General features: G+C 40.2%; 1 protein-coding gene across 9 annotated transcripts in view; it reads right to left on the bottom strand.

The window, feature by feature from the left end:
• Window positions 1-23,535, bottom strand: part of LOC112260125 (collagen alpha-1(XXV) chain) — a 337,796-nt gene that overhangs the window by 75,952 nt on the left and 238,309 nt on the right. For all 9 annotated transcript variants that reach the window (XM_042328516.1, XM_042328517.1, XM_024434986.2 and 6 more), the window contains 2 exons: window positions 19,724-19,750; window positions 6,588-6,632 (listed from right to left, as the gene is read on the bottom strand). In XM_042328516.1, coding sequence (XP_042184450.1) covers window positions 6,588-6,632; window positions 19,724-19,750 — 72 coding nt within the window. The remainder of the gene's footprint in view (window positions 1-6,587; window positions 6,633-19,723; window positions 19,751-23,535) is intronic.

The following is a 23,535-nucleotide window of genomic DNA, read 5'->3' on the forward strand; positions in this document are numbered from 1 at the left end:
CGTCATGGATGCGGCTAGAAACATCGGCTCTAATGGTAGTCAACATAAATGTCCAAAGGTCTCATTCTTCAATGATTATTCCACAGCGGTTGTACGAAGACGCAAAGCGTTTGATGAGGCGAAGGCTCGACTCAGGAGAATGAAGATGGACTACGCACTGTTGTACCCGGCCACATTGAAGATTATGGTCAACGGATCACCTAAAAAGCTCTACACGCCTGAAGAGGCTGCTGCGTTTATTGACTCTCTCGGGTAAATATCTTTAAGCTGCTCCTCCACAGCATTGAATAACTTTGTTTATTTTTGGTTGAATCTGATCATGAAACAGTGGTGTGAGTCCTCACGTACTCCGGCTCAGTACTATTCGTATCTTTATTATTTTTCTTGCTAAAGTAATAGCCGCTATAGCTCAGGCTGAGATATGTGTGAATCCATATTGGTGCCCAGGCTTGGTTTTAGGTGGAAGAGCCTCAATCTTCTTCTATTGATTTTCTTTTCCATACATACAAAGGATGAGGCTATTGAGTGGCAATGCAGACTTAAGAGTCTACATTGGAGAGTTGAAATCCCCTGCATGTTAGCTAGTGGGAAAACCCCCTTTTGGATCTTTACATGTTTAATTTTTGGGTTTAGTATAGTTCTAGGTTCAGGGTTCATATTTTTTGTTTATGCTCAGTGAGATAGAGGGGAGTTCAACACATGGAAAAAGGTACCACCCCACTTTTACAGTAAGATCCAGTCTGGATATTGAATGGTCAAGATACAATGGCAGATAACAGACTGCGTGTATGTACGTGGAACATTAGAGGGAGCCATAACCCCATTAAAAGGAAGAAAGTACTGTCTTTTTTGAAAAAATAAAATATTGATATTGCCCTGTTGCAAGAAACTCATTTGGATGATAAGGAGCACCTGAAATTACAACAAGGGGGGTTTGGTCAAGTGTTTTTCTCATCATTTACATCCAGAAGTAGAGGTATAGCAATTCTGGTGAAAAAGAACTTACCACTTAAGGTCTTGAATTGTGTGAAAGATACATTTGGTCGCTTTGTTATAATTAATGGTACTTTACAAGGGCAGAACATTTCCATAATGAATATTTACTTCCCCCTGCTCACCCCCCTGATTTCCTCACTAAGGCATTTCTAGACTTTTCAGAATTAAACTCGGACACTGCAGTGGTTGGAGGAGATTTTAACTGCTTGTTGAACCCCCTTATTGATAAGTTTCCCAGCGGTATAGCTTCACTCTCTCCTCAAGCTAAGTCACTTAAAGCTATTTGTGATGATCTGGGGTATGCGGATGTCTGGAGAGCTTTTCATCCCTCCAACAGAGAGTTCACTTTTTTCTCTGCACCTCATGGATGTCAGACTAGAATAGATTATTTTTTTATGCCCAGGACGTCTTTGCAGTCTGTTTTATCCACTAGGATAGGAAGCATAGTCATATCTGATCATGCTGAGGTGATCCTGGACATAAAACTCAACGGGGCATTCAATCGGTCAAGACATTGGAGGTTGAACACAACCATTCTTAAAGACCATACATTCACATCATATTTTATTACAGAGTTTAAAGCATTTTTCTCTATTAACTCTCAATCAACAGATAACCCCTCGCTCCTTTGGGAGACCTGTAAAGCGTATGCCAGGGGTCTGATTATGTCATACACAGCTACTAAGAGACGGAAAAAGCGGGAATGTTAGAGGGTGAATTAGGAACTAAAGAGAAGGACTACATTAAAACGCCCACTCCTGCCCTATTAAAGGAAATATCAGTCATTAGATCAACGTTAGACTCTCTCCTAACACAGGACGCTGAAAAGAAAATGAGATTTGTCAGGCAAAAGCTATATGAACATGGCGATAAGCCAGGAAAGTACTTGGCATACCTAGCTAAAAAGAGGGCTGACTCTCAGTCAATTGCTACTATTACTGATTCTGATGGTAATCATTTATATGAAAATAAATTGATAAGTGACTCATTTAAGAAATTTTATACAAACCTTTATGCTTCAGAACTGCCAAAGGATGCACCCAAATTAATGGAGAACTTATTTTGTAAGATTGAGCTCCCTACTATCTCCGAAGAGCAGAGGTCCCTCCTTAATGCCCCTATTACCAAGGAAGAGATAATGTTCGCAATTAAGAATCTGCAAAATGGTAAGGCCCCAGGACCAGACGGGTTTTGTAGTGAGTTATATAAAGAGTTCCATGGCCTGATCCTTGAGCCATTGCGTGATATGTTTAACCACTCATTTTCAAATGACCAACTCCCTCAAACGCTGAGAGAAGCCAACATTTCACTTATTCTCAAAAAGGGAAAATGTCCAGAGTCTTGTTCCTCGTACAGACCAATTTCCCTTCTGAATGTGGATAGAAAATTGCTTTCTAAAATTTTAGCCACAAGATTAGAGGACTCACTGCCACTAATTGTGAAAGGAGACCAAACTGGCTTCATTAGGGGCCGTAAGTCATGCAACAATGTCAGGCGGCTTCTTAATGTAATTCAAGCCTACCAACAAAGTGCTGTGGATGGTCTTGTGCTCTCCCTAGATGCTGAGAAAGCATTTCATCGTGTGGAGTGGTCTTACCTATTATTTGCTCTAAATAAATTTGGTCTGGGGGACAACTTTATAAAATGGGTGAAAGTTTTATATGATGATCCTCAGGCTGCTGTCCTTACTAACGGGCTAAGGTCAAATAGCTTCTCTATACACAGAGGTACCAGACAGGGCTGTCATTTATCCCCCCTCCTCTTTGCACTCGTTATGGAACCACTGGCCAAGGCCATCAGGGTAACGCCTGCTATACAGGGGCTGCTCATTGGTGATGTTCACCATAAAATAAGCTCATATGCTGATTATGTCCTGATATTCATCTCTAGTCCCGAGACTTCAATTACATCTCTTATTAATATTATTGAATTATTCAGCGAATTCTCAGGCTACAAGATTAACCTTACTAAGTCAGAGGCTATGCCATTTGGTAGCCTACACTCTGTACCTAATACTTCTCCCCCCTTCCCTTTTAAATGGTCTCCCTCAGTTTTCATGTACCCGGGTATATTTGTAACTCCTAAATTCCAGCTAATGTACAAAGCCAATTTTGTTCCCTTGTTTGATACAATAAGACAGGATCTGGAGCGCTGGAACGCTCTCCCGATTTCTTGGTTGGGTAGAATATCCCTCTTGAAAATGAACATTTTACCTAGACTACTTTACCCAATCCAAATGATCCCAGTATTACTCTCCAATCAGGTAATAAAGGATGTAAATGGATGGCTAAGTTCCTTTTATATGGAGTAAACGCAAGCCAAGACTTAAGATGGCAATATTGCAGCTGCCAAGTTCTATGGGCGGCTTGGACCTGCCCAATATCAGGTTCTATCAATGGTGTGCCCACCTTTTGTTATATTTCTGACTGGATCACAAATGATGACTCCTATTTGGTTAGACATTGAGACTTCTCTTTCAAAATACCCCTTACAGGATCTTTTATTTTTCAGAAGTTTCAAGTCTGTAGAAGATCACTGCAATAATCCCGTTACACTTAACACACTCAAAGTATGGAGGTCAGTTCAACGCTTCCTGGGAAGGTCCAAACTAACCTCTGCTCTTACCCCAATTCTTAACAACCCAGATTTCAGTCCAGGATTACTGGATGCTGGCTTTAATTTATGGCTTAATAAGGGCGTACGCAGGCTAAATGACTTATTTGCTGATAAGATTTTGTTGTCATTTGAGCAGATGGTCGAGAAATATCGACTCCCAAAGCAGGACTTTTTCCGCTTCCTACAAGTAAGACATTATATTCTGAAGAGCACCACCTTAATTGATAACCCTGATGTGTCTGTCATTGAAAGAATGCTTTTTTTCCCACAAAGGAAAATGTCTGTAAGTCTGTTTTATGATACTTTAAGGTCCTTTTCTGCTGTCAACACACAGAGGGTGAAACAAGTGTGGGAGAAAGAATTGTATGTTACTATTGACGAAGAGATGTGAGAGGACATTTGGAGATATGCAAAAACAATGTCTATATGTAACCGTACTAGAGCAATCCAATTAAGAATAATACACAGATTGCATATATCCCCAAATCGCAGACATGCTTTTAGCCACACTTCCTCTTCCCCTCAGTGTCTTAAATGCAAAACTGATACAGGCACCCTAACACATTGTTTATGGTCATGTACCAAAATACAAAGATACTGGTCTGGTGTTCTGCAAGAAATTGAAAAGATCCTAGGGGTTGATCTAGAATTGGACCCAGTTTCTTTACTGTTAGGTCTCCCTAGTAGGCATGTTACTTCTGTTGGTAAAAGGAGGCTTTACAACATCCTTACCTTCGCAGCGAGGAAAAACATCCTTTTACAGTGGATTAGTGATAAGGTTCCTTCTATTAAAGATTGGCATAAGATACTATTTGAATGGGTGCCTCTGGAATATCTGACATGTACATTGCATTCTAAAACAGACCAGTTCTACAAAGTATGGGAACCTTATCTAAATTACCTAGAACCTGAGGTATCAGCTATTATGCTGCAAGGATTCTCTTAGAATGGCGGGGATCTATGTATTTCAGAACTACACTGTACGTTCCATGTGTGGAACCTAACCTCTTGGTTTAAACTGAGCTTTTTTGTTTAATTTCTGTTTGTAAGTTTGTTTAAAATGTATGTATTGAGAGACGCAATGATGGTGATGGGGTGAGAGAAGGGCCGAGCGGGAAGAGGAAAATGGTGTACGTATGTATGGGTGTGTGTGCGTGCGCGTATGTATGCGTATGTGTGTGTATATGCATGGATATATGTATGTATGTGTATATATATGCACGTAGATATGTGTAAGTAGGTGCTGTTTTTCTTGTTTTTGCCCTGTGCGCTTTGTCTCTGTTGTATCTCTTAATATGGGTGAAAATTGTGAAATTCCAATAAAAATACTGTTAAAAAAAAACGATCAAATTGAAGACGGGTTGATCTGTGTTCAATACAGGAAGACAACAACCCAACGCTACTTTTCAAGTCTTGCGCAAGTCTCAACAGTGTTACCCAGTTCCAAGATGGCCGTACTTCTTCATTTCACAAAGGTTTAACCTCAACCATTTTCCAAAGACTGGTGACATCCAGTGGAAGCGGTTGGAACTGCAAACACATTCCTTATGAATATAGTTACCCAATGAAAAGACCTAAAAAAAAAAATTCTAAATGATTAGTCCTCGGGGTTTTGCCTGCTACAAGTTCTGTTATACTCAGACATGATTCAAACAGTTTTAGAAACTTCAGAGTGTTTTCTATCCAAATCTACTACTAATATGCATATCTTATATTCTTGGCATGAGTAGCAGGAAGTTGAAATTGGGCTCGCTATTTATCCAAAAGTGAAAATGATGCCCCCTATACCTTAAGTTTTAAGACTTAGGGAGTTTCTCATGCAATGCTAACTAAACTCATAAATCGTACAATTATCTATAATCATTATGTCAAGTAATTGACATAACGATGATGGAATATTGTCATAATGATGATGGAATTTGATTAAAATCACTTAACTCCTACCTAATAATGTTCTGTTGTGATACATACTTTTGAGGCAGATTTGTTGACTCTTTGCATTTGGTCAAACAGAATTCTATCCATCAGTGTACTAAGAACAGGCTGCAAACTGGTTGAGTGGCTATTAGAGCCAGCAAAGGGTGCTTTACTATTTTTAGGCAGTGGAATTACTTTAGCTTCCTTCTACGCTTGTGGACACACACATTCCAGGCTTTGGTTAAATATATAGAAAATATGGATACCATTCTTAATAGTTTCCCATCAAGGTTGTCTATACCTGGTGGCTTATCATTATTATATCATTATTTTCATTGTGTTTTATGTAATTTATCTTGGTTTGGTAATGTAATTTCTTCTTCTTTTTGTTAAGTTTAGTCACAACATTTCTCAATTTACAGTATGTCAACCAATCAGCTGAGAGAAGAAAAGAGAGCGCAGTCCATCAAGTGTGTGTGTGTGTGTGTGTGTAAGTGTGCGTGTCCTGCGGGGCTGACATTACGAACCCACAGGCATGGCTCTCTCATCCCTTCCAGGCTTTTGGGAGGGAGGGTGGACCATGAGCCTGTCATAGCGGACATAAGCAATGTCCTGATGCACTCTGGCAGCTTTCATGACTGGGATAATTTGTTTCCTCTTCTGGCGCACAGCTTCAGGATAGTCTTTGTTGAGGAAACATCCCATTCTTGGCTCTGACCTAAACCTCAGCTGGAGTTGTGTATAAAGGGTGTGACCATTGAGCAAGTTGAAGAAGCTAAACTCCTAGGGTACATTGGGTGGTCAATTACCATGGTCAAGCCATATTGACAAAGTTGTTGAAATGCCTCATAGTCGTGTGATTCACTCAGAATTTGAATTCATTAGCATGTCACTCAGTAAATCTACGCCCCCTAAGTTCCAAACAGTTTCACACTGTTACCAGGCTCTATGCATCAGCCTGGGGATGAGGTTAGGTAATCTGCAAATAAAGCTATTGAAATATGTCATCTACTTATGTGTCACATCTATCAGGTCTTCCTCTATAACAATGATCTTACCTTCAGCCCATCAACACCTGGGATGCCAGGAGGCCCGAGGGAACCCTGTAAAAAACACAAAACAAACACTTCTAAGACATTCCATTTTTTATATAACATATAGTATGCTTGCATGTGTCTTCGGGAAGGTGACTATGATGTGCTGTCTTAAGTATATGTCTTTGTGTTTTTCCCTGTTAAGACTAGTTGTAATCATGATTTAATGAAAGGTGTCATATGCAGAGTGACATAACTTCTCAGTGTTGACTGATTATTTGACAGTTCTATGGCTGCCACTAAAACCCCTTGTGCTCAACTCCGACTTTCTGTGGCTCACCTTCAAATCTATTTGACAAATGCCTAAAGCATGACTAGGGCTGTGGTGGTCATGACATTTTGTCATCCGGTGATTGTCAAGCAAATAACTACCCGTCTCCCAGTATTTGACCGTTAATTAACAAACACATTTAGCATCTCCTGGCTTCCACACAAAGCATACAAGCCACTGATGCAGACCTTTGGAACATCTACATTTTAAAAAGTAAAATAAATCCATGTAATATAGGCTAACCTATCACAATAAATCCCTTATTTATTTTAGACAGGTCTAGGGAAACATGACATGAATTTTTGTCTATTTCAGAAGAACATAATAGCATACTCTGAGTTGTCCTTATGATAGGCCTTGATCTGGCTATGCCATATGGTTGTAGGCAACACTAGTTCATTTAGCAGACAAGATTTGCTTAGAATTCCATGGCATTATTTTGTTATTTTATAGTATGTAGAATACAATTGGAGGGAGTGAGGGAGTGCACACCTGTGGCTATTCTTTGTTGCGCGGTCAACAAAGAAACAGGTACTCCTATATGTTTAATTTACAGCTCTTTAAAAATGTGACTCTATCGATCACTTGAAAAAAAGTTGCATGAAAGTTGCATGAACTCTGCTTTGCGTTTTGCGCATGCTGTACACACTTCATCAGCCTTTTTGGACGCTGATTATGGCCGATTACATTGCAATCCACGAGGAGACTGCGTGGCAGGCTGACCACCTGTTATGCGAGTGCAGCATCAAAAGGACCTTGTGGCTGCCAGGAGCCAAGGTAAGTTGCTAGCTAACATTGATTGTTTTTTATAAGATAAGTTCAATCTTCACATAATCACTAATTAACTACACATGGTTGATGATATTACTAGGTTAACTAGCTTGCCCTGCGTTGCATATAATCAACGTGGTGCCTGTTAATTTATCATCGAATCCCAGCCTACTTCAACTTCGCCAAACGGGTGATGATTTAACAAAAGCACATTTGTGAAAAAAGCACAAACGATCCTAACCATAAACATCAATGCCATCCTTAAAATAAATACACAGAAGTATATTTCTTTACCTGAATATTTTGTTAAAAGAAATGCATGTTAGCAGGCAATATTAACGAGGGAAATTGTGTCACTTCTCTTGCGTTCAGTGCAAGCAAAGTCAGGGTAAGTTGTGGCCGCATGGCTCGTTGCGAACTGTGTGAAGACCATTTCTTCCTAGCAAAGACCGTAATTAATTTGCCAGAATTTTACATAATTATGACATAACATTGAAGGTTGTGCAATGTAGAAGCAATACTTAGACTTAGGGTTGCCAACCGTTCGATAAAATAAGGAAAGGTTCCGTATTTCACTGAAAGAATAAGCGTTTTGTTTTCGAAATGATAGTTTACGGATTTGACCATATTAATGACCAGGCTCGTATTTCTGTGTGTTTATTATAATTAAGTCTATGATTTGATATTTGATAGAGCAGTCTGACTGTGCGGTGGTAGGCAACAGCAGGCTTGTAAGAATTCATTCAAACAGCACTTTACTGTGTTTGCCAGCAGCTCTTAGCAATGCTTGAAGCACAGCGCTGTTAATGACTTCAAGCCTATGAACTTCTGAGATTAGGCTGGCAATACTAAAGTGCCTATAAGAACATCCAATAGTCAAAGGTATATGAAACACAAATGGTATAGAGATAAATAGTTGACGTCATAATTCCTATAATAACTCCAACCTAAAACGTATTAACTGGGAATATTGAAGACTCATGTTAATAAAAGGAACCACCTGCTTTCATATGTTCTCATGTTCTGAGCAAGGAACATAAACATTAGCTTTTTTACATGACACATATTGCACTTTTACTTTCTTCAACACTGTTTTTGCATTATTTAAACCAAATTGAACATGTTTCATTATTTATTTGAGACTAAATGGATTTTATGTATGTATTATATTAAGTTAAAATAAGTGTTCATTGTTCATTCAGTATTGTTGTAATTTTAATTATTACAAATATATATTAAAAAAATCGTCCGATTAATCGGTATCGGCTTTTTTTTGGTCCTCTAATGAGCGGTAGCGGTGTTGAAAAATCATAATCAGTCGACCTCTAGGTGCCCTACCAGGTGGTGATGCAGCCTGACAGGATGCTCTAAATTGTGCATCTGTAAAAGTTTGTGAGGGTTTTAGGTGACAAGCCACATTTCTTCAGCCTCATGAGGTTTAAGAGGCGGACCATTTCAATTTGCCAGAGATATGTACGCCGAGGAACTTAAAACTTTCCACCTTCTCCACTTCTGTCCCATCGATGTGGATAGGGGGTGCTCCCTCTGCTGTTTCCTGAAGTCCATGACCATCTACTTTGTTTTGTTGACGTTGAGTGAGAGGTTATTTTCCTGACACCACACTCACAGAGCACTCACCTCCTCCCTGTTAGGCTGTCTCGTCGTTGTTGGTAATCAAGCCTACTACTGTCTGTAAACTTGATGAGTGAGTTGGAGGTGTGCTTAGCCACACCGTCAATGGATGAACAGGGAGTACAGGAGGAGGCTGAGTATGCACCCATGCGGGGCCCCAGTGTTGAGGATCAGCGAAGTGGAGATTTGTTTCCTACCTTCACCACCTGGGGGCAGCCCGTCAGGAAGTCCAGGATCCAATTGCACAGGGTGGGGTTCAGACCCAGGGCCTTGAGCTTAATGATTAGCTTGGAGGGTGCTAATGGTGTTGAATGCTGAGCTATAGTCAATGAACAGCACTCTTACATAGGTATTCCTCTTGTCCAGATGGGATAGGGCAGTGTGCAGTGTGATGGTGATTGCATTGTCTGTGGACATATTGGGGCGGTAAGCACATTGAAGTGTGTCTAGGGTGACATGTAAGGTGGTGGTGATATGATCCTTGAATAGTCTCTCAAAGCACTTCATGATGACAGAAGTGAGTCATTTAGTTCAGTTACCTTTGCATTCTTGGGTACAGAAAAATGGTGGCCATCTTGAAGCATGTGGGGACGGCAGACTGGGATAGGGAGAGATGGAATATGTCCGTAAACAAATCAGCCAGCTGGTCTGCACATGCTCTGAGAACGCGGTTAGGGATGCTGTCTGGGCCGGCAGCCTTGCGAGGGTTAACACGTTTAAATGTCTTACTCATGTCGGCCATGGAGCAGGAGAGCCCACAGTCCTTGGTAGCTCGCCGCGTTGGTGGCATTGTGTTATCCTGAAAGCGGACGAAGAACCTGTTTAGCTTGTCCGGAAGCAATATGTCGATGTCCGCGACGTGGCTGGTTTTCCTTTTGTAGTCCGTGATTGTCTGTAGACCCTGCCAAATACATCTTGTGTCTGAGCCGTTGAATTGCAACTCCACTTTGTCTCAATACTGATGTTTTGCCTGTTTGATTGCCTTGCGGAGGAAATAACTACTCTGTCTGTATTCGGCCATAATCCCCATCACCTTGCCATGGTTAAATGCGGTGGCTTGTGCTTTCAGTTTTGCGCGAATGCTGCCATCTATCCACGGCTTCTGGTTAGGGTAGGTTTTAATAGTCACAGTAGGTACAACATCTCCTATGCACCTCTAGTTAAACTCAGTAATTGTCTCAGTGTACGCATTCATATTATTCTCAGAAGCTACCCGAACATATCCCAGTCCGGTGATCAAAACAATCTTGAAGTGTGGATTCTGATTGGTCAGACCAGCGTTGAATAGTCCTTAGCATGCAAAATAGAGTTGTGGTCAGATTTGCCGAAAGGAGGGCTTGGGAGGGCCTTGTATGCATACCGGAAGTTAGAGTAACAATGGTTCAGTGTTTTTCCAGCACTAGTGCTGCAGTCGATATGTTGATAGAATCAAGGTAGCCTTTTTCTATAATTTGCTTTGTTAAAATCCCCAGCTACAATAAATGCATCCTAAGGATATGTGGTTTCCAGTTTGCACAAAGTTCAGTGAAGTTCCTTGAGGGCCACCGAGGTATCAGCTTGAGGGGGGATTTACACAGCTGTGACAATAACCGAAGAGAGTTCTCTTGGGAGATAATACGGTCGGCATTTGATTGTGAGGTATTCTAGGTCAGGTGAACAAAAAGGACTTGAGTTCCTGTATGTTATTACAATTACACCATGAGTCGTTAATCGTGAAACATACACCCCTGCCTTTCTTCTTCCTGGAGAGATGTTTATTCGTGCCGGTGCGATGCACTGAGAATCCAGATGGCTGGACAGATTCCGACAGTTTATCCCTAAAGAGCCATGTTTCCGTGAAACACAGTATGTTACAATCCCTGATGTCTCTCTGGAAAGCAACCCTTGCTCTGATGTCGTCAACTTTGTTATCTAGAGACTGAACGTTTAGTGAGTAATATACTTGAAAGCAGTGGGTGGTGTGGGCGCCTCCGAAGTCTGACTAGAAGACCACTCCGAATTCCTCTCCTCCAGTGGTGTTGTTTTGAATTGGCCTCTGGAATCAGTTCAAATGCCTTGGGAGGTGCGAACAAAGGATCCGCTTCGAGAAAGTCATATTCCTGGTCGTAATGCTGGTGAGTCACCGCCACTCTGATATCCAATAGTTCTTCCCGGCTGTATGTTATAACACACAACATTTTCTGGGATAACAATGTAAGAAAGTATACATTAAAAAAACAAGTTTCCTAAGGACTAGACGAGAGGTGGCCCCCTCTGTCGGAGCCATCTTGCTCATGGGCTCTTATGAAGTGTTTGATTAGCTTTTCGAATACATTTACATTGATGTCAGAATGATTAGAGGGACAATAGAGTGCTGAGTACCAGGCAGTTAACAAGTTTGGTAGGCTACTAATGACCATCAGCAGCATCAGAGCTTGGAGAAGCCTAATTACTGTGACTAAATGGTCATCTGGAATTTGACTGCCGTCATGACTCGTGACCGCTGGTGTGGCGGTAATACCCAGCTACAAAACCTCCAGCGCCAGTCCTTGCGAGACACAGCGCTGCGAACAGACAAGGAGAAAATGCGAGAAAAACAAGCTGAGACAACCTTTGATATCTCTGCTCCTCTTCGGGGCTGAGAGGGTTTGATTACCTTAAAATACCATCCAGGGTAAACATCTCCTGTAAAATTTCAAGACTTGTGAGATTAGAATGACAGTAGGCACAGGAATTTGGGAATAGCCACACTGAGAAGCTAAGTCAATGTGAAGTTAAAAAAAGGAGACAGCGCTCTGTTATGTTTCACGTTCTCCTTGTTATTTTCTAGACACAGCAATTTAGACTCTGTAGACATTACAAGTGAGGATTAATGATCTCCTACTCTTTACATGGTCTCTTCAACCTCAGGAGGCTGAAGAAATTCGGCTTGTCACCAAAAACACTCACAAACTTTTACAGATGCACAATCGAGAGCATCCTGTCGGGCTGTATCACCACCTGGTACGGCAGCTGCTCCGCTCATAACCGTAAGGCTCTCCAGAGGGTAGTGAGGTCTGCACAACGCATCACCGGGTGTAAACTACCTGCCCTCTGGGACACCTACACCACCCGATGTCACAGGAAGGCCAAAAAGGTCATCAAGGACAACAACCACCCTGTCACGTTCTGACCATCGTTCGTATGTGTTTTCCTTGTTTTAGTGTTGGTCAGGACGTGAGCTGGGTGGGCATTCTATGTTGTGTGTCTGGTTTGTCTATTTCTATGTTTGGCCTGATATGGTTCTCAATCAGAGGCAGGTGTTAGTCATTGTCTCTGATTGGGAACCATATTTAGGTAGCCTGTTTTGTGTTGGGTTTTGTGGGTGATTGTTCCTGTCTCTGTGTTTGCACCAGATAGGGCTGTTTAGGTTTTTGTTAGTTTATTCATGTATAGTGTCTTTATAAATTAAACATGAATAACCACCACGCTGCATTTTGGTCCGCCTCTCTTTCACCAGAAGAAAACCGTTACACACCCGAGCCACTGCCTGTTCACCCCGCTATCATCCAGAAGGTGAGGTCAGTACAGTTGCATCAAAGCGGGGACCGAGAGATTGAAAAACAGCTTCTATCTCAAGGCCATCAGACTGTTAAACAGCCATCACTAACATTGAGTGGCTGCTGCCAACATACTGACTCAACTCTAGCCACTTTAGTAATGGAAAAATTGAAGTAATAAATGTATCACTCTAGCCACTTTAAACAATGCCACTTTATATAATGTTTTCATACCCTACATTACTCATCCCATATGTATATACTGTACTCTATACCATCTACTGCATCTTGCCTATGCCATTCGGCCATCACTTATTCATATATTTTTATGTACATATTCGTATTAATTCCTTTACACTTGTGTGTGTGTATAAGGTAGTTGTTGTGAAATTGTTAGGTTAGATTACTTGTTAGATATTACTGCATGGTCGGAACTAGAAGCACAAGCATTTCGCTACACTTGCATTAACATCTGCTAACCATGTGTATGTGACAAATACAATTTGATTTGGTGGTTATCATGTGTGTGCCCTACTGCTCTATAGTAAGCCTGAGACTAGCATAGAATATCATGGCTCAGCAGCACTATTAACCCTCATACAAACTAATGGGTACATTTTTGATCACAGCCCAAAGGTATTTTATTCAATTCTTCCACATTTTCATGTTTGTCAATGCACTTGTTCTTGCATTGTTTAGTAATTTCTGTATCAATATGGACTTTTTAATTAATTCTGTCTATATTAATTTGATAGATAGATATTTGAATCTAGGTTTCTCTTGAGACATAGTAACAAGTTATCCATACCTCCAGAGGGTGGAGGGGGACCTGTATCAGATTTTGACCAGATAGACAGAACTCAAATACGCTCTGAATCTACACCCAGAGCTGTATTGGTGTGTATTCTTTAAAATGTAATAATTCTAGGGCAAATCTAAAAACCTGCAGAGATGCCCCACCGTATGTACTTGCTTATGGTTATAACTGGTTACAACCATGCACAAAATCAATATGAACTTACATATATGCTTAGTTGCAGTCAAACAGCTCATAAAAATCTGTCAGAATACTTGGTAGAACTGTAATACTATAATGTTTGTGTTAGAGATGTTAAAAATACAAACCTATGCCTCGTATCATCCCAAATAACTTTTTTTTTTTTACATGATCTCTATCTTAGAGACCTTGATTGTACTTCAGATATCCCTGAACCTGATTTAGCTTTGAGCCTTTTTCAAGGGTTAAAGGTAGATCGAATGCCTGGTACACCGGAATTATCAGAGTGTAATTCATAAAAGAGATGACGCTTGGGTCAAGGCCAGAAACACAGTCTTAGCCCAGGACTGGCAAGCTTTTAAACAACTGAGGAGTTATTGTGTAAGACAAATCAGACAGGTTAAATCTGATTATTATGTATCCACTCTTTCGGACTGTAATGGGAACCGTCTAAATTCTGGAAAACTGTCGAACCCTGAAGGGTACTACTTCCTCCTCTCTGCCACCCCCCCCCCCAAAAAATCCAGACACTAGCCTCATTACAGATAAAAATGGCATCATTGAGGCATTTAGTCAAAATTTATTTCAGTGGGTTCTCTCTTTGAAATAACTTCTAAGCCTATTCACAATGATATTGGGCTGGATGCCGATAGGGGAAACTTGCTGAATGATCACTTACTGAATGATCAGAGAAATTATTATTTTAGGCTATTTACAGAAAAATAAGTCCTGGATGCTTAGCTAGCATCCAGGACAACAAGAAATCCACAGGGCAGACCAATTGGATCCTGGTCTGCAGAAGTGTGCAGCGCCCATCATTGTTGGCTCAATAACCCACATTTGTAATTGAACATTGTTATCAGGAAATATTCCTAAAGTATGGAAATTAGCACTTGTGCTGCTACTCCATAAGGGCAGGGACAGTAGTGATCTTAAAAATGATCACCTCATTTCAAGGCATCCTTGTCTAGCTAAGATTCTTGAATTGTTGGTAAATGTACAACTTTGCTCTTTTTATTTTCCTTTTACCAATGGGCGGTTATTAGAATTCATAAGATTCTGTATTTACGGTAGCATAGCTTCTCAAGATCCGATAGACACAATCCCTTTTTCCCCTCAGTCTTCCCGCTCTTTCATTCAAACCCAACCCCCATCCTTTGTGTAATCAGCTGTCATATTGGGTTAGCCCACTAGGGGCTTTTTATGACATGATATATATATATATACACAGGATAGATCACACATCGATTACTCATCATGTCATATATATATATACACAGGATAGATCACACATCGATTAATCATCATGTGTATATGTAATTCTGTGTGATTATTTAGGTATTTTAGTAAATAAATAATTAAGCCAATTTGTGTATTGCTGATTCAACTTATTAACTAGGGTTCGTGCAGATAACCAAGTACTTACGACAATCAGAATGAGACCTACCGATCGAGGTGACAATTAATAATTGACTGCTATTGATATAACAGATCTTCATCTTTAAGAGAGTGGATTCAGGAGATAACCACTCTATATAAATGAATGCTTCCGTGGTGTCCCAGTTTATTAATGCTTTAATTGTTGCATGGTTTAATTCAATCACGTAATCAATTAAATGTTAGGTAATCGACTTGATAAAATAGCATGTCATATAATTTAATCATAGTCAGACATGACACTTTTGATACTGTTGATTATGATATTCTTTTGAATAAGATATGCCTGAACTCTGATATGCCTGTTCATGGTTTCATGATTATCTTAGGACTAGAACTTAGGCCATTGTGATTGATGGGGTTAGGTCTGAATTTCTTGAAGTACATAAAGGTGTACCACAGGGGTTGATTTTGGGACCTATTCTCTTCACTATTTATATAAACACCATTGGTCAGTCTGTTAAAATGTTTAAACTTCATCTATATGCGAATGATACTATTAGTATGTATGCTGTTGCCCCGACTTTTGATCTGGCTGTGTCAAAACTGGTTCTCCAATCAAACGCGTTCCCACACATAAATACTTAGACGTTTGGATTGATATGGAATTGACGTTTAAAAAACATATACAGTAGATGAGCTGGTTAAGAAGCTAAGAATTAAAGTTGGCTTTTTCTACTGAAACAGATCTTGCCTTTCTCTAAGCAGTTGGAAGCAGATTATTCAGTCAACCTTTTAATATGTTCTTGATTATAGTGATATTATTAATAAAAGTGCAGCTGCTATTACTCGTAAACCATTGATACTCATTACTGCATCCTGTATCAAAATGTTGTCTTCGCTAAAGACCTGTCGATCTCTACATTACTCTCTTTTTGTTTACAAGGCCCTATTTCATAAACTTCCGTCTTATCTAACTTTGCTGTTGAAGTATAGACACCTGAGTTGCCTAACCCGTTCACAGGGATGGTTAACTCTTAAAGTTCCAAGGGTCTCCACCAAGTTAGGTAAATCTGCTTTTAGTTTTAATGCACAGTATTGCTGGAACAAATATCCAAATACATTTAATCTTGTTGTTCTGGTGCCACTCGAGCAATTTAACATAATGATTGGGGACTTATTTGTGGAGGACTGTTTGATTTTTAATGTTCCATTTGTGTTTTCCATGACTGTGTTTTTGTATTTTAATGTGTTTATGTTTGGGTATAATGTGTATAATACAACTACATACCTCATCCCCATATTTGTTTTTGTTTTTCTGCTCTTTTGCACACCAGTATTTCTACTTGTACATCCTCATCTGCACATATATAACTTCAGTGAAAATTGCAATTACTTCGCCACTATGGCCTATTTATTGCCTTACCTCCTTACTTCATTTGCACACTGTATACAGATTTTTCTATTGTGTTATTGACTGTACGCTTGTTTATCCCATGTGTAACTCTGTGTTGTTTTTGTCGCACTGTTTTGCTTTATCTTGACCAGGTCACAGTTGTAAATGAGAACTTGTCCTCAACTGGCCTACCTGGTCAAATAAAGGTGAAATAAAAAATTAAAAATAAACAAAACATTTTTTTGTATATAAAGGTAACATTTGTAAAAGATAATTTTAAAAAAAATACAGAAACCAGCTACCCTCTCTCTATATGTACACATACAGTAGAGTTTATTCCCCCCCATGTTTTACAGGAAATGTTATATAATATCCTCCAATACTCTATGTGCAACTTGTTATGGTATTTGGGTTTCTATACCATTTAATTTGAAGTTACTTTGATGATTTAGGCATGCGTTTTTAATCATTCTACAGTAGGCCCTAACACTCCCATTGTTTCACTAGCAGCGATGCTAATGCTGGCTGGGGGTTTAGAAAGTACAGAAATCTTAGCCATATTTTTGGTTATTGTCTCTCAGGATCAATTGGATGAATCACTTTTTGTCAATGCAATGATTTGTATTTCACATTTTGGTGTACCGCCCCGTTAAATGGCAGTCGTTTTTCACCACATACAGTGGGGAGAACAAGTATTTGACACACTGCCCGACTCTGCAGAAACTAACATGTCTGTGAGAGCTGGAATTCTTACTGGTTGGTAGGTGATCAAATACTTATGTCATGCAATAAAATACAAATTAATTACTTAAAAATTATACAATGTGATATTCTGGATTTTTGTTTTATATTCCATCTCTCACAGTTGAAGTGTCCCTATGATAAAAATTACAGACCTCTACATGCTTTGTAAGTAGGAAAACCTGCAAAATCGGTAGTGTATCAAATACTAAAAATTCTCCTCACTAAATGTCAAAATGTACATTTTCTTAAATTTCTAAAAACTAAATGATACTGAAATCAAATTATGGTAAATCAGCTTTTTAGTACTAATGTAGATTGTACCTTAGGAAAAATCTGCACATTATGTAAGGGAAAAATGTCTATTTTCATTTGACAGAATATGCTAAATACAGTAATTGTGCTAAAATAAGTCTGTTTTGGTAATAAAAATAAATAAATCAGATAACATTAGAATTTACTTGATATTTTGCTATGATTGTTACTTTTTCCAATAGTTTCTTCTTGAGGTCAAAATGACCCCAGTTGGTAATCCATGTATGTAAAATATGATGGTAGTATGAGGGTTAATCGGTCGATTCTGAAACCACCGGGTCTTGTTAGGCCAGCATAGGGTTTACTCAATGAAATAATGTATTTAGAAACAACTGTTATTATACTAGTCCTCATATTGATATGACAACCTTTTCTATGTAATTCATAAAAGTTAATAGCAACAACAACACTGATTTAAGGCAGTGCATTATTTATTCACAGAATGTCACCTAATTACTTCCAAAGGGAATTCCATCAGTATGAGGATGGGGACGTAGTTCGGCAGAAAGGTTACTCCCAAAGCAGTGCTAATGGAAGCTTCTGTCTAGGGAGCATGCTCCGTTGACTGGAAGGGTGAGAGCAAGGTCTGGCATGGCTGTGCATATGCAGGTAGCACGGAGTCTGGTATATGGTGGGGGGAGCATAGCTTTGAGGTCCATGTGGCAGTGGTGGGGTGCATTTTGTACAGGGCTGAAGCAGCAGCAACCTGTCGTCTCTGTGAAGGCTGGGGATGGTGAGTTGTGTAGGGGCGGTGTCCTGTTCCACACTGGATGTTGTCAACCAGGCTGAGGGGAGTAGATGGGGCACTCATCCAGCTCAGGGAAGTGACACTGAAGACATGTGCCTTGTAGATGATGGCTCGGCTCTTGGTGTTACTCTCCTCAGTGCTGCCGGTTTCTGAGCTGCTCTGATGGAGATGTTAGAGAGGTGTTTGAACCATGACAGTTTGCTGTCTATTGTGACTCTGAGGATGTTGTGGCTAGCTGGCGACCATCAGAGTATAGGTCCAGCTTTGATGGAATCCTCTTACTGGAGAATGTCATGGACTTACATTTTGATGGTTCGAAGGTGCTCTCTCTCTCTCCCCCCTCTCTTCTCCCCCTCTTAAATTCTATCTGAATGGGACAGATATAAACTGCAAAATGTACCTTTACAGTATGTGTATGTGATAGTCCTCAGCTCTCCACTGCAATGTGTGGTGAACAATCTGGTGCATAATGGCTACCATGCATCATTAGGGTGTTTAATAGTAGAGCTGAATGGGTTGAGTTAACACACCTTGCACCCCACTCAGTGGACTGTAGAGTGGGCATAATGGTTATTTTGAGTGTAAGATGTTGAGAATGTATTTTGTTTCCTGAGTATGTGAGCCCAGGATTAGTCTCCCAACAGTCTGTCTAGGTCTCATGAGGGGATATGGATGAGATGTAATATTGTAGAGGATAACTATTAACAGTAGCTGACACTGGGCTACTTAGGACATAGGGCTGGGCAATATGGCCAAAATATCATATCACCATTTTTAGAATTTATGTTTTTGAAAAATAAAAGTTCTACATTTGCTTTGAGTAGTGTGTGACCCTACAGTGGTAGAATGTATGTGTTAAGTGTTTTCAATTGGTCTTTCTCCATTGTTTTTAAAATGTTCAATTCAACTTCAACCAAAAAAATCATTTTCAGAATTTATCAATTTCTGCATTTCCTGCACTCAGGGACATAATAAACAGTGTATAACGAACAAAACATTCAAATATCGTTATAGAAGGTATAGTAAAAACCCAAACCGGTCTGTGCATCAATACTGGTATATCGTAAAATATGGCATACCACCCAGCCTAACCTAGGCTATTCGTCGTGACTTTGGGCCCTCTTCAATCAAACCCGTGGAGTGCCCTGAGTTACAAACATTTTCTCACAAAAAGGAAATAAAGGACATTTCTCACAGGTACATTACAAAAAAAACAATAATTCTAAATAAAAAAACAACCTCAAAAGTTTTTGTTATATGATTCAGAAGCTATCTGATTTACCTAAGCGAGAAACTGGTTTAATAATGAATACAGGAGATGAAATCAACTCTACCTTTTGTCCTGGTGGCCCCTCAGGTCCCTAGAAAGAAAGATGTTAGATATAATAATATGTAACAGGGTCACAAGGGAGAGACTCGCCCTGCAAATAGTGGTGGGATTTCATTCCCTGCAAACAAAAATAAGTTGTTAGGATGTCCCCAGAACAGCATGAAATGTTTGCCTAAAGTCAACAGGGCATTGTATCATGGTCTTGTGGAGGTTTTGTCTAGATACCGGTTTGTTCCGAGAACGTCCCTGAGGATGATTTTAGGACGTTCTCGGAACGTTGTGTCATGATCCTGTGGAGGTTTTGTCTAGTTCCCAGTTTGTTTCAGGGACGTCCCTAAGGATGGTCCCATGGAAGTTTTTGTCAAGATCCCAAAACGTAATTTTTCCTTTCATTGGGACATTGTGTTATGATAACAAGGGAACGTTCTCTATGATACCTTTATCTAGTTCTCCCTATGATCCTGGGAAGTCATTGATGTTTTTAGCACATTTTCAGGACATTCGGTGTATCAGTCATCAGAATGTCACCTGATGTCCCAAAAGAAACATGTTTTTTGGATAAATGTTCTACCCAACTACCTGGGCTCTCGCATCCTCGTTTCATTGCACATCACCCCTTGTTACTGTTAACGAGCCCACTGATCCACAGCTCTTTGTCTGTTGGCAAGGTCAGGGATGCCAAGCTCACCCCCATATTACAACATATGACAACCTATGTGTTGTGATAATTGCGTTGTTTGCTCTATAACCTGATAATTCATAGGCCTTGTGACTGTGATATATAGGCCTAAAGGCCAAGACAATTTGTTTTTACCTTTATTTAACTAGGTAGGCTAGTTGAGAACAAGTTCTCATTTACAACTGCGACCTGGCCAAGATAAAGCATAGCAGTGTGAACAGACAGCAACACAGAGTTACACATGGAGTAAACAATAAACAAGTCAATAACACAGTAGAAAAAAAGAAAAAAACTTGAGTGGGTTGACGTGATCTTTCTTGTTTGGGTTGGCGCCCCCACTTGGGTTGTGCCGTGGCTATACTCGGCCTTGTCTCAGGATGGTAAGTTGGTGGTTGAAGATATTCCTCTAGTGGTGTGGGGGCTGTGCTTTGGCAAAGTTGGTGGGGTTATATCCTGCCTGTTTGGCCCTGTCCGGGGGTATCGTCTGACGGGGCCACAGTGTCTCCCAGTATTTATGCTGCTGTAGTTCATGTGTCGGGGGGGCTAGGATCAGTCTTATATCTGGAGTATTTCTCTTTTCTTATCTGGTGTCATGTGTGAATTTCAGTATGCTCTCTCTAATTCTCTCTTTCTTTCTCTCTCTCTCTCTCTCTCCAAGGACCTGAGCCCTAGGACCATGCCTCAGGACTACCTGGCATGATGACTCCTTGCTGTCCCCAGTCCACCTGGCTGTGCTGCTGCTCCAGTTTCAACTGTTCTGCCTGCGGCTATGGAACCCTGACCTGTTCACCGGACGTGCTACCTGTCCCTGACCTGGTGTTTTCAACTCTCTAGAGACAGCCGGAGTGGTAGAGATACTCTCAATGATCGGCTATGAAAAGCCAACTGACATTTACTCCTGAGGTGCTGACCTGTTGCACCCTCGACAACCACTGATTATTATTATTTGACCCTGCTGGTCATCTATGAACATTTGAACATCTTGGCCATGTTCTGTTATAACCTCCAACCGGCACAGCCAGAAGAGGACTGGCCACTCCTCATAGCCTGGTTCCTCTCTAGGTTTCTTCCTAGGTTCTGGCCTTTTTAGGGAGTTTTTCCTAGCCACCGTGCTTCTACACTTGCATTGCTTCCTGTTTAGGGTCTTAGGCTGGGCTTCTGTACAGCACATTGAGATTTCAGCTGATGTAAGAAGGGCTTTATAAATGAATTTGTTAAGAACAAATTCTTATTTACAATGACGGCCTACCCTGGCCAAACCCGAATGACGCTAGGCCAATTGTGCACCACCCTATGGGAATCACAATCCCGGCCGTATGTGATACAGGCTGGGTCCAAACAAGGGTGTCTGTAGTGACGCCTCAAGCACTGAGATGCAGTGCCTTAGACCACTGTGCCACTAAGGAGCCCATAAAGAAGACACTGTCCATGGTTCCGATTTAGTCTATAAACTGTTCATTCATATGCCTTGCGACTATAGGCCTAAAGGCAGAGACAATAAGAACACATGTTGGCATAATAAATTCAAACACACCTTTGTTTTATTACAAAACCGGATAGCAACTTCTGTCCAGTGGACAACAAAGCATATCGCATGTACAGTAACAGACAGTTACATGACCTACAGAATGGTCTGTTTCTGACTTGTTAACAGGTATTAATTTAGAACAACAGAGAGTCACAAAGAAAACAGGTGCTGCCTCCACTATTCCAGCACCATTTCAACATCATCAAATCACCTCTGCTTAGTCTAATACAGTGACAACTAAAAGATACCAAAATCCATTTAGTCCAATCAACAATCAACGTAAGCTAAATATGATGTGGCAGCCCAAGGTTCTGATTTCTGTGTGTGTGTGTGTGTGTGTGTGTGTGTACATTCGTTCAAGCATAAAAACATGTTGACGCACCCTACTTGTAGAGAAACACCAATGCCATCCTCCTCTCTTTCATGTTGACGAAACAGTCTATCACTCTGTCATACAGTACATTCTTTTATTTTTTTGTTGTCCTAGGCTACCTGGCTAAAACACTTGCTTGTTAGCCTAACTCTGTTCATTATTATTTTATGTTTTTGTATTTTTTTCTTGGTCAATTGGTCAAAGCCAGGCTTCCCTTGGCATCTATATGAATACACGCCACTGAATAAAGACCGACCAAAAACTGGTCTTAGCATAATGCAATTGGTACGGTATTGATTTTGCAGTCAACATACGTTCCCCTTTTTATTAAATTTATATTGCACATTATTTTTGTCCAGCTTCTGTGTAGCCTGTTGAGGAACATCGAGTTATTTAAAAGGACTTCTTAATGTTTTCAGTTTATAATTTTATCAAAAAATGCATCTTCCACTTTCCTCTGTTGGACCTCTGTCAAATTGGTCACTGGCCATGGTGCTAAATCAGCTTGTAGGCTATTAGACTGGGTCAGTCAACCTTTATTTTAACTCGGCAAGTCAGTTAAGAACAAATTCTTATTTACAATGACGGTCTACCGGTGAACAGTGGGTTAACTGCTTTGTTCAGTGGCCTCCCCAGCTCAATGGTTATAATGAACTTAGCCTTAAAATGCTTTTGAGAAACCACACTTAGTTTTTGTATTTTTTTGTAATTATTTATTTATTTATTTTTTATTTGGGAGGGGGGGGTTGATCAGCTTAATATTGCAGATAGATTGTGGCTTCTATCAATGTAATTAACTGTAGAATTTCTGATCCCCCATGTGTAGTATTTTGTAAATATATATATATATATATATATATACATACACACACACACACACACAGTACCAGTCAAAAGTTAGGACACACCTACTATACGGTGGGAACCACACACGCGGCGATCATCCGTTCACCTATTCTGTGTCTCACAAAGACACAGCGGTTGGAACCAAAGAACAGATTTCCTCCGGTCTAATGTCCATTGCTCGTGTTTCTTGACCCAAGCAAGTCTCTTCTTATTATTAGTGTCCTTTAGTAGTGGTTTCTTTGCAGAAATTCAACAATGAAGGCCTGATTTACGCAGTCTCCTGAACAGTTGATGTTGAGATGTGTACAGTGGTTCCTCAATTAAACGTTTTGAGATTATGCTGCGGGATTTAGAGGTAATTTGTGGTTTTGTACGTTACTCTGCGTCACT

The sequence above is a fragment of the Oncorhynchus tshawytscha genome, linkage group LG10, assembly GCF_018296145.1.
Source record: "Oncorhynchus tshawytscha isolate Ot180627B linkage group LG10, Otsh_v2.0, whole genome shotgun sequence".
In the NCBI taxonomy this organism is placed as follows: domain Eukaryota; kingdom Metazoa; phylum Chordata; class Actinopteri; order Salmoniformes; family Salmonidae; genus Oncorhynchus; species Oncorhynchus tshawytscha.